This window comes from Peromyscus eremicus, chromosome 1 (assembly GCF_949786415.1).
Source record: "Peromyscus eremicus chromosome 1, PerEre_H2_v1, whole genome shotgun sequence".
NCBI lineage: Eukaryota > Metazoa > Chordata > Mammalia > Rodentia > Cricetidae > Peromyscus > Peromyscus eremicus.
Window position 1 is genome coordinate 43183503 of NC_081416.1, and position 12715 is coordinate 43196217.

Sequence of the window (12715 nt, forward strand, 5' to 3'; positions counted from 1 at the left end):
TGTTTAAACTCCAACTCTATCAGGGGACAAAACTGTTACTAATCTGAAATTCCATGAATAGTTGCTGCCTAGGATATTAAAGACACAGACCATGGGCATTAACTTATCCCTGAATTTCATACTCAAACTTCTCACGTTAATTCTATCATGACAGTTTTTACTAAAATACACTTTAACTAAAAAAAAGTGCTTGCTTTCATAAGCCACATACTTAATAAAAGACATCATTGTAAACATTACACTGACAAACTTTATAACTCATTTCTAATTTGAAGTTACGTTTCAGATGGGCAGATTTTATTCTTATTTTCCCAGTTACTTAACACTGCTTAAAAAAAAAGAAAGAAAAAAACTTTTGCGTCTCTGAATGTTTCTATCTTATACATTTTAAAGGGATCCAGGAGTTTCTATAAGATTCAGTTTAGCATGGGTAAAGACTGAATTTCTGTTGATATATTTCATTGAATTTTCACCTGTGATATAACTGAATAAATACTTCATAGAAGACATATCTGATGCCTCTCTAAATTCAGCTGAGGTAAGGAAGAAAAAAAAAAGTCCCGAATTTGAATGAAACTATTGAAAGAACAGTTTCAAAATTCTTTAAGTATAGATTACGTAGGTCCAATGAGAACAAAGTTCCAGTTCCAGATGCTAAATATGACAGAGGATCCTTAGACTCTTCTAAAAGTAACACAGGTAATGTAAAACCCAAAAAGGAGATTAGTATGGACTTTAGCATTATCAGTCATTAATATGTCAGACTTGCAACAGCTTCATGAAGACTGGAGTTTAGGTTTATTTTCTTAAAGAAAGACAATTCTGGGCTTGAAAGAAAAAAGTACTTGAAGATATTTCCTCCATTATATATCTGCATGGGAGATATTTTCTCCATTTTTTTTCTTGTGCAGTATGAATCTGCATGGTATAGTATATTTCTGAAAAAGGCAATAGATATTAAGAAAATAGACACTATTTCTAAATTTTGTTAGGAATAAGAAGGCACCACTGATTTGAGGTTGTGTCCTGTTGTCACTGATAGTTGACTGTGAGTTGTTTATTTCAGCATTTGTTCATCTTAAACTTTTTTCTGGGTAATATCACTTAAGACCATTACTGTGGTTTCCGGACCACAAACAAAACACATTCATAGTAGTATTTCATCATAGAGAGATCATTCACAGTATATGTTGACAACACAGATTCTTTTTCCACCTGTAATACAAACAAAAATCAAAATAAGATCATGATGGCAACAGTATTAACAAATAAGAAGTTAGTAATGGCAGGCACTATCCTAACTATATTTAAACAATAGACTGAAAACATCCATCATCCCACTTACAAAGTAACAGGTCATAGAAGTTCAGTATCACATCACTAACACTTGGTTAAAAATGGATTCAAATTCAGGCAATCTTAACTATGAAGTGCTATAAATGCATTGCTTGTCTTTATTCTTAAGAATAAATCCATTCTTTTGTAAATGAGTAGAACAGTCCTAAATAAGTAAATAACCAACTCAACAGCCAAAGTACCATAAAGTCTTATTTAATAAGGGGGTGGGGAGAGGAGAAAGGCCAGGAGGTAGAAAATGAGATAGAACTGTTTCTTTGATGCCTGCCTTCCCATCATCTGCCTTCTCCAGAGCCTAGTCCACTCGGTACCTGTCAGTAAGAGATTACCCAGGCCATTATCAGCTACCATTTATTGAAGGTCTATTTCAACAGGAATTATAGTTTTCCCTTTACATACATATTGTTCCAAATCTTACAATTAAGAAAGCTATGTAATAATACCTTTTCTATCTGAATTGAGAAAAAGAAAAGTGAAGAAGTAAAGTTAGTAACTGCTATAATGCCTGTATTCCTGTTGAAAGGCTTTGCAAGCTAAACTCTGGCACTGTTTCTTTCCATTCTTACCTCCAGCTGGAATCCATACTGAAGAACAACATTTTTAATATCCTCATAGCTCAATTCTATAGACAGTTCATTGGCCAGATTTTCAAAATGGTACAGTAGAGGACCTATGGTTTGAAGATACTATGAGTGAGTTACATGAACACTGCATGCACTAGATGTACTAGTTGAGTAGGAAATAAAGAAAAAATGAAAAGGTCCACTGCATTTGCTGAGGGCAGTCATCCAAACTTCTGTAGTTTCAGCCAAGAAAACATCACATCACAGTTGTGCCCTCAGATTCCTCTGTATAGTCTTGTCTCTACCTTTGACTGAGTTCATCATCAATCCGACATAGAGCTAGCCATTTACACTCCTCAGACAACAAACAGATTAAAAAAAAAGGCAAGAAGAGAGATAAAAGTAACAAGTGAGACAGTTTCTGCTCCTAAGAGGCTTTGCCATCCTGTGATCCTGTGGGCAAACATTTTTTTCTTTTTTAGTTTCTAGGTAGGGTTTTTCAATGTAGCCCAGGAGGTCTTGAATACACTTCCTGCCTCAGCTTCTCAAATGCTAGGAATCTAGTCATGCTGGCCCCTCTTCTATTTTTACCCTACCTAAACCACTAAAGTAAATGACCATGAATATAGTTTATATGTTAGCACACCCTTCAAAATAAGTGTTCTTCTTTAAAAACCTACTCTTGCTGGGCGGTGGTGGAGCACGCCTTTAATCCCAGCACTCGGGAAGCAGAGGCAGGCGGATCTCTGAGTTCGAGGCCAGCCTGGTCTGCAGAGCGAGATCCAGGAAAGGCACAAAGCTACACAGAGAAACCCTATCTCAAAAACACCAAAAAAAAAAACAAAACAAAACAAAAAAAAAAAAACCTACTCTTACTGGCCAGTTTCTGACTATCTGTTCAGTCCTAAACTATATCAAAGCCTTTGTATAGAGTGCAGAGCCTCGGAGCAATCTTTACAGCCTTTGAAGCTTATTTTATGCTTGTTCCACTTTTATATAAATGTTTATTTTATGTGCATGAATGTTTCATCTGCAAGTATGTGTATGTACCATGTGGAAGGCAGAAGATGACTTCAGGACCTCCTGGAACCATAGTTACAGAAGGTTGTGAGCCACCACTGTGTGGGTGCTGGTACTAAATCTGGGTCCTCTGCAAGAGCAGTAAGTTCTCTTAACCACTGTGCCATCTCTACAACCCCTTTGCTCTATTGTTTTAAGAGCATCTGAAAATCAGTTTTGTAGGTATACACTCCTCCCAATAAGTCATATGTAATTGTCTTTCCACTTCCATGTTTGATCTCAAAAGCCTATAAAGCCCTATCCCTCAAACTCAAACTTTAGCTATGCTGATATATTATGTACCCTAATATAACTTGCCTACAGATCAGAGAACAGAACAAGCCACTAGACTAAACATAGAGGCCAGGCAGTGGTGGCACACACCTTTAATCCTAGCACTCGGGAGGCGGAGATCCATCTGGATCTCTCTGAGTTCAAAGCCACCCTGGACTACATGAGATTGACTCAGTCTAGGAGATAAACAGAGCCAGGCAGTGGTGGCACACACCTTTAATCCTAGTACTTGGGAATCATATGCCTTTAATCCCAGCACTTGAGATCTCATGCTTTTGATTGGGAAGCACACACACCTTTGATCCCAGCACTAAGAAGAAAGTAATGACTGGGCAGAGAAAGGTATATAAGGTATGAAGAAACAGGAACTGAACTTTTTTCAGACTGAGGAGTTGGGGAGGGAAGAGGTGGTGGCTGTGGCTTGTTCCTCTGTGTCTCTCTGATCTTTCAGCATTTACCCCAGTATCAGTCTCTGGGATTTTTTATTAAAAAAACATATTAGAATTTGTGTTACACTGTGCTTCATAATTTTGCTGAAATCCATCTAAGTTTTCAGGCTGCTTGTTCATTCTTGCAATGGCTAACCTTGGTTGTCAACTTGATGCACCTGGGAAAAGTTGTGTCTTTCAATCGAGGAAGACTGACCTGTGGGTATGTTAGTGAGGCATCTTCTGGTTTCTAACTGCTGTAAAAGAGCCCAGTCCACTGTGGGCAGTGCCATCCTTAAACAGCAGGCCCAAGGTGTGTAAGAAAAGTAGCTGAGCAAGCAACCCATAAAGCAGAATTCCTCTGTCGTTTCTGCTTCAAGCTCCTGCCTGCCTTGGCTTCCCTGTGTGAATGACTATAATCTGTAAGCTAAAATAAACCCTTCCTAGTACAACGTCCTTTAGAACTCATTTACTGTAGTGTTGTATCACACACTACTTTCAGGTAAATATCAGCATTCTCATGTCTGCAAACTAAGCATCAAGCAATATGACACATATGAGTGTAGTATATGCACATATGTGCACACAAAGGTCAGAAGATGGCACTAGATAGCCCTCTCTATCATTCTTCACCTTATTTCTTTGAGACAAGGTCTCTCACTGAACCTGGCACCATTTATGGTGGTGGCCAGCAAGCCCCAGTGATCCTCTCTCTTATCTCTGTCTCCAACAGCGCTGGGGTTTCAGGCATATTCATGGCAACATCTGGCTTTTCATTTTATAAGATTTGTTTTTATTTTATTTATGTGTCTGTGTTGAGTGTATGCCACATTTGTACAGATACCTACAGAGGCCTGAAGAAGGTATCAGATTCACCCAGTACTTGAATTACAGGTTGTTGTGAGCCACGTAACAAGGGTCTGAGAAATGTACTATGGTTCACCAGAAGAGCAGCAAGTGCTCTTAACCTTTAAGCTATGACTCCAGGCTGAATACCTGACTTTGTATGTGGGTGCTAGGAATCAAATTCAGGTCCTCATGCTTGCATAGAAAGCATTCCTGTCCACATAACCATCTCACCAGCCCAAAGATGTCTTTAAGTTTCTTTCAAGTCTACCAAAATGACTAGTAAATGTTAACTGTCTAACTTAAGTGTTTATAACATTACCAGTCAAGGACAAGAACTGTGGTGTGTGGGGCTGGAGAGATGGCTCAGAGGTTAAGAGCACTGCTTGCTCTTCCAAAGGTCCTGAGTTCAATTCCCAGCAACCACATGGAGGCTCACAACCATCTGTAATGAGATCTGGCGCCCTCTTCTGGCCTGCAAGGATACATGCAGGCCGAATACTGTATACATAATAAATAAATAAATCTTTAAAAAAAAAAAAAAAAAAAAAAAAAAAAAGAACTGTGGTGTGAATACACTCTGTAGTCTTTTGTTATAAATTGTGCTTTGACAGATATCTCTACATATTTCAGATCTTCCCTTACACAAAGACATTTGAGACAACAAATATTTTTACTGACTTGGTTCAAATTGCCAAAAGAGTTAGAGATGGAAGATCCTGTATCCTAAGTGCTTGGGTACAGGTGTTTTAGATTTTAGAATATTTACATATACAAAAGAAGATAGAAAAGGGGACTGAGTCGAACACTAGTTTGTTTCATATATACTTAATCGCATAACCTAATAGTCTGTCTGGACAGTATGGACTACCAAGGGCTTTGCTTATAATAAGGCTCTACCAATGGGCTATAACCCTAAACTCTAACACTAATTTTGCACAGTATTTTTAGTGCATATACACTCCCTGTGATCTATCAGATGAGATCATGTATTGAACTTGCTACTTAGCATATCAAGATTTTAGATTTTTGAGCAATTTAGACTTTCTTTTTTTTAATAAGCCCAGATAAATTCTTTATTATACAATATTTAAAAAATTGAGAATTGTGGCTTATTTTATATACAATGGATATAATGTATTAAACAAAAATACGTTGTCAGTCATCACTCTTTTGTGTTAGTATAGCTTTAACATGCTGTGCAGTTGATTTTCTTAATCTTTGGGGCCTGCTACCCAGGTACCAAATAAATATACAGACTTATTTTTACTTATGAATGACTGGCTTTAGCTTGGCTTGTGCAATTTAGACTTTCAAGTTAGGAAAGATCTGTATAGATTTTCACTCATAACTGCATGAAGAGTATTGTCTCAAAACTTTATCAGGGTGAGATGCAATGGTACCATCACTCTGAAAAACAGATCAGTAGTTTCTGGCAAAATTTGCTCCGCACTCATCATATATAACTAAGAAATTTCTTTACTGGGTGCTAACCCAAGAGAAATGAAATCTTGTAGCCACATTTAAGATTCTGTGCCAAGTGTCCATAGCAACTTTATTCCTAACCAGCATAGTATGGCAAAAAAATCAAATGTCCATCCACTGAGAACTGATAAACAAAATATCACCCATCCATCCAGTGACGTATGACTCAGCAATAAAAAGGAACAACACACTGGTTATGCAGCAACCTAAGTGAGTCTCAAAGCATCATGCTAGACAATGGAAGCCAGATACATAAAGTACTACACTGTATGGTTCTGTTTATATGATATTCTGGGAAGGGGAAACTGGAGTTACAGAAACCCAGACAGCAGTTGCCAGGTTTTTTGTTTGTTTGTTTGTTTTTAATTATCATCTCTCTTCATATTAAGAGAAAGAACAAAGATGTATTTTCCTTGATCATAAAATATAGAGTAAGCTCATAATAGAAAGTTAAGGCAACATGAAACAGCATCAAAAGAAAAGATACACTGTATCTCCTTGAGGGTTTCCTTGATGTACAGTCAGAAGAATTACATATATGCTTTAGCGTCTTTCTAAGGAATGTACTTACTGTGGAAGTCTTAAAACTACTCATCCATTTCTTGCTGTTAGGAGACAGGTCCAGTCTAAAATTTACTGGGCATACCTGTTCATTAACTGACTTTTAGTGTTAGCCCTTATCTAATTATTTTTCTCTGATAGAAAATATAATTTAACCAATATACAATATTAGCAAATACTTTAGGCTTTGTGGGCCACATATACTCCCCATATCTATCACTTACTCATATTTTTTCCCCTTGCCCTTTAAGAAAATACAAAGCATTCATAAATGATAGGCCAGAAAAACTGGATAAAGCCTACATTTAACATAGACTTAACAGTTATAGTAACAAGTCACTGGCTTTCTCTAACCTGAGGAGGGTTATAAAAAGTGTGTTAACTTTTCCTTTAAGGGTTTTGTAAGTTACAGAGCCTTACAACTTTGACTTGACGCAATTTGGGGAGCTGTTCACTAATTTTGCTTCAATGTCAGAACCAGAAGATTGCTGGCAGTTGCAACTCTTACATATGAAAATATTGATTCTAGTCTCTATAATCACATAGTAAAACCCACTTCTAAGGGGGCTGATACATTCTCAGTGTACAAAGAAAACTAAGCCTCTAGATCCATATGGCTGACATCAAAACCATAGGGATGTCTTTTACTAGTATAAACGCCGTCGTATCGTGTCTCTAGGCAGCCAATCTCCCCGTCTGACTTTGTCCCTTCTTGCAAATCTTGAATACATTCATCCACAAGCATAGCTGTCAGTAAAGACCCACTATCTGCCAGGGTCCACATCAGTGACTAGGAGGCATTAGAGCCTTATTGTCATACAACTCAGAGATGGAGAAAAGGGGAAAGGGGCAGGAACTGGGGGAGGATGCAAAGCCATAAGAAGCCAGATCACTAGAGGCACTGCGTATAACCTTGAAGAGTAGCAGTTATCAAAAAAGCTATACAATTTTATGTAAGGCGACTGATGGGCACAGATCTGCATGTTGAAAAGGTAACCCTGCTGATGGGGGATGAAAGGAAACTGAAAGGGACGTGAAGTTTCAGATACCCCAAGGACTACTACATCTTACTCCAGGGAAGCAATGATGAAGTTATAGCAGTGGTTCTCAACTGGGAACAATTCCGCCTTGCTAAGGAACATTTTCAATGTCTGAGGATGATTTTCACTTAGCATACTGGGGGGATACTACTGAAATCCAGTAAGCAAAAGCCAAGGATGCCATTAACAACCCTGTGATATATAGAACAGACCCCCTGCCACCATCCCTGAAGAATAAATAACCCTACCCCAAATGACAGTAGGGCCACAGTTAAGAAACTAGGATAAAGTCAGAGGTACTAAGGAACTTTAAGAAGTTCAGCTTTCAGCTCAACTCTGAAGAGGAGGTGATATGGACTGAATGTCTGGGCCCCACGTCTCCCCTTCCCAGTTGGTGTGTGACAACCTTAGTGTTGAGTTCAGCTGCATTTGAAGTTGGGGTCTATCAGGAAACAGGAAACAATTATGGTTAATAAGAGCATAAAAATGGGGTCAAGACCTGGCATAATTAGTCTCTCCATGTAAAACACCTGGTCAAATGCTTGTCCTCTGGCTCTCTCCTCTCCAGCCCCACAGCCATACTTACCAAAGAGTCAGGTAAATGCACAGCATCAAGAAAGCAGCTGTGCTAGCTAATTTTATGTCAACTTGACACAAGCCATAGTCACCAAAAAGGAGGGAGCCTCAACTGAGAAAATGCCTGTAAGATCCAGCTGTATGCAAGCCTGTAGAGCAGTGGTTCTCAACCTGTGGGTCACCACCATGGGAAAACACAGATTTCTGAAGTCTTAGGACCAGAGACACCATTCAACAGCAAAATTACAGTTATGAAGTAGCAACAAAAATAACTTAATGGCTGGGCGTCACCACAACATGAGGAACTGTATAAAAGGATAGCAGCATTAGGAAGGTTGGGAACCACTGCTGTAGGACATTTTCTTAATTAGTGATTGATGGGGGAAGGACCAGCACATTGAGAGTAGTGCCATCCCTGGGCTGGTGGTCCTGGGTTCTATAAGAAAGCAAGCCAGTAAGCAGCACCCCTCCATGGCCTCTGCATCAGCTCCTGCCTTCAGGTTCCTGCCCTGACTTCCTCCAATGATGAACAGCAATATAGAAATATAAAGCTAAATAAGCCCTTTTTCCCATTTGCTTTTGGTCATAGTGTTTCATCATAGCAGTAGTAACTCTAATCGGGACAGCAGCTATGTGCAATCTGTGACTGCAATACAAAAGAGCCTTCTCCAGACATCAACCTGGCTGACACCTTATTCTTGGAATCCCATCTCCAGAACTATGACAGAATAAATTTTATCCAATCTGTTAGGCATTGTTTTAGCAGCCCAGCCTAATCAAAAGATCAAAGACTTTCTCCCAATATTTGATGAGGGAGTTTGAGCAGATTCAGGTATAGAAACATATCAGGGAGGCACCAGAATCATCTTGAGATATCTTAATTTTTTTTTTTTAATCTATGAAAGACAAAACTGGCTTGGAACACAAGAGCATTATTTGAATCAGAAATACTGACAGAGAATTAAAAGCACTAGGGGAAAACATGCAATTGGGTAGAAGGAACAGAGTAAAGAACCAGCACGTGGTACAAAAAGTAAAGAACACTGATTTTATCAAGGACACACTCATATTTAAGGAAAATTAGATTCTTTATTATTTTTAAAGATTTTGCTTTTAACTATGTGTACATGTACAGGTATGTGAATGCTGGTGCCTGAATGCTGGTGCCTGTGGAGGCTAGAGGCATCTGGAGCTGGGGTTATAGGTGTTGTTACAGGTAGCCACCTAATGTGAGTGCTGGGAAATGAACTCTGATCCTCTGCAAGAATAGCATGCACTCTGAACTGTAGAGCCATTTTTCCAGCCCTGATTATTATTTTTAATATTCTTTAACTTATACATGCAAAACACTCTATTTATGAAGTATTAAGGTAAGGTAGGTTTTTCCATTATTGTAATTCCTCAGATTGTTAGATGACTGGCAGGTCTAACTGTCCTTGTAAACTGCCTGATCCATGTCTTCTGTCGTCCATGACACTGAAGACATACTGTAGCATAACTACTTTTAGCTAACAGCCTCCCTGCTTAGAAGAGCCAACTTTGTTTCAGGCATTTGTTATATAACTTAATAAAATATTAATAAAACAAGTGTTCATGCACAAAGTTGCTTTTATCAGTTAAATAAAGTACCTTAGAAAGACAACAAACCTTATCCTAACTCAATAACTAATGTCCAAACCTTCAATTCTGTATATATAGTGTCGTGTTAATGCTAAGCACAAAGTGGACTGTGTCAGGCTATGAGCCTGTCTCTCACCACAAGTACACTCCAGGACCTTTCTGGTAGTTATTTAACCGGGACTCATGTTCTTCCACTATTAGTAAATAGAGCCTTTTCATTAGGATTGCCCTGAGAGGCTGAGGATGTAGCTCAGTGGAAAGAGCACTTGTCTAGATGCACAAGGCCCTACTCTGACCCCTAGGACCACAAACAGAATAGGGCTGTTATAAATTTAAAGAATTTATAAGGATACCTAAATCACAGGGAACACATAAGATTCTCAGTAGTGTCCTTCAATCATTCCTTGGGCCAACTTTCCCAAAGCATTTACTTTTAAAGTCCTAAGGTTTGAGATATTTGATTCTTATGATGATGGAATTTATAGCTGTTCTCATCTAATCTTAACAAAATTCTGAAGAGAAAGTGGGAAGACTTACTACTTCTAGTCTTGGTCCTGATAAAACAATTTCCAGTAAAAATAAAATCATTACACAGTAATTGACAGAAGCTCAGCAATAAACTAGGTCTTTATGTATCCGCCTCTTCGGTGGTAGAGTCCTCATCATGAAAGTCTCATCTTCTAAGCATGGTTAACGTTCTAAACATAGGGCACACTTAAATGGACATTTCACCATATTCCCTCTACTTTAAGATGAGAAAAGAGGCAATTCCCTTTAGATTCTTGATAAAGGAACAAGTCATACTCATAGTTTTATTTCTAGTATCAAGCAAAGGGTTTTTTGCATATATGAAATTGTATTTCTATTGCTTCTTAAACTCATGGTAGTTAGAAAAACTATCTCATCTACTGGAGAGGAAAATTCCATGACGAAGGTAAAATCCTCCCTCCAAAGATTTAAAACAATAAAAACATTCTCTTCTTTTCCTTGTGGATGGTTTTTTTTTTTTCTTTGATAATAGATTCTTCTCTCATACAACACATCCCAACCGGTTTCCCTTCCCTCCACTCCTCCTAGCTCCCCCCACTTTTACCCTCCCCCCAGATCCACTCCCCCTCCATTTCCTCTGTCCCTCTCCAAGAGATGAAAGGAAAACAGGACAAAACAAGATACAATAAGACAAAGTGAAAGCCCCCATATTGAGGCTCGACAAAGCAACCCAATAGGAGGAAAAGAATCTCAAGAGCAGGCAAAAGAGTCAGAGATACACACATTCCCACTGTTAGGAGTCTCACAAAAATATAAAGCTAACAGCCATAACATATACACAGAACATGGTGCAGACCCATGCAGGCCCCATGCTTGCTCCTTTAGTCTCTGAAAACACTCTTTTCTTAACAGAATGAAATGCCACTGCATGCATGGAGTGGGGGAAGAGTACAAGGGACTAAGTACTGAATCAGCAGGTTAAACTTAGTATGTGCCCAAGACCCACAGGCTGCCCTAAGAGGGACATCCCAATGCTTGGACTGCCACTGCTTTCAGGAGGTATCACCCACTTGAATGTGGTCTAATAGATAATATAGCATAATTATACATTCACAAGCATCTGGTACCGTGCCACTACCAAACGGAAAAGAGCTCTAATCCCCAGACTGATGTATAAAATGTTAATGAACATTAAAGCACTTACCAAGGTTTATCCAAATTCCACCTGGCTTGAGTATTCTCCATATGGTATCGATATAATCAATTACATTGTGAGCTGTGTCTATGAAGAAGCAGGTGGCAATACAGTCCCAGGTATCTAATCAACAGAAATCAGACCACTGCATCGGTTATTTTTTTTTCTTTTACCTATCTATTAAGCTTGCCAACTAACTCTTAGAGAATATTAATATTTCATTTAACTGAAGGGATGCAGACACTGTACTATTCTGATCAACACTATAATCAAGATGATAACAGTATAGTAAATACAGTAGTCAATTTGGAAATCATTCGTTATTAACACATCAATACATATTACCAAATGATACTGTTAAAAAGTTGCTTAGCATCCACTCAATTGCTAGCCTTTAGTTTTACTATGTTTACTTCTGTGATGCTTGTAACTAAACCTAGGGTCTTGAGCTAGGAAAGTGCTACCTGGGCTACCCTAGATCTCACCTAAAATCTGTTAAAAACAAAATAGTCACCTTAATTTTTGAGTTCCGATTTAAACCAGTGTTAACGACTGGTTCTGGCAGGCTTTAGGTAGGCCTTTCTTGCCAATTTGAGAAATGATGACATTAAAATACCCAAATACCTACCATTACTTGATAATCATCAGGGAGAAGTTGGCTGGAGAAAACACAGGCAAAGGTGCCCCCCACCCCACCCCCCAAAAAACTGTTTAGCTCTTGGAAGCTGTTGCCAGGCAGAGGTAGGGACCAGATTCATGATGTAGTGTCTATTCTAATCCTGATATGGTAAAAGTGCCTGGCCCAAAAGGGATCACCTGAGCCCTCTTCCAGTCCCAGTCAGAGGAAAATGATTGTTAGTTGCATCATGATGCTTTCCACTATTTCACTGGTCTGAGATCTTGTTCCTTAACATCTATTTACCCAACAGCTTAACCTCTCCCAGCTGTTCTTTTCTAACTTCAGAATGCAAGTTGATACATTCTTTCTTTGTTGTTACCCTTGCTCCAAGCCCTCTTCCAGAGGCTTCCTGTCCTCTCAGAGTACAATTCAAACTTCTTGCTTTGAGTTGGCCTAACCAACCAACCCTATGCCCTTTTATCTCCCTCATCCCCTTACTCACTTCACCACAGCCCCCGCGGAACACAGCCAGGCGCTCTTCCTAACCCCCTTGCCATCCCTAAACATGTGACAATTTCCTTCTT

The 12715-nt window shown here is 38.9% G+C and overlaps 1 protein-coding gene across 2 annotated transcripts in view; it reads right to left on the reverse strand.

Moving 5' to 3' along the window:
- Nucleotides 1-775: 775 nt before the first annotated feature.
- Nucleotides 776-12715, reverse strand: part of Carnmt1 (carnosine N-methyltransferase 1) — a 33347-nt gene continuing 21407 nt past the window's right edge. For both annotated transcript variants that reach the window (XM_059259849.1, XM_059259850.1), the window contains exons 6-8: nucleotides 11522-11635; nucleotides 1923-2026; nucleotides 776-1215 (exon numbers count right to left, since the gene is read on the reverse strand). In XM_059259849.1, coding sequence (XP_059115832.1) covers nucleotides 1114-1215; nucleotides 1923-2026; nucleotides 11522-11635 — 320 coding nt within the window. In that variant the 3' untranslated portion in view covers nucleotides 776-1113. The remainder of the gene's footprint in view (nucleotides 1216-1922; nucleotides 2027-11521; nucleotides 11636-12715) is intronic.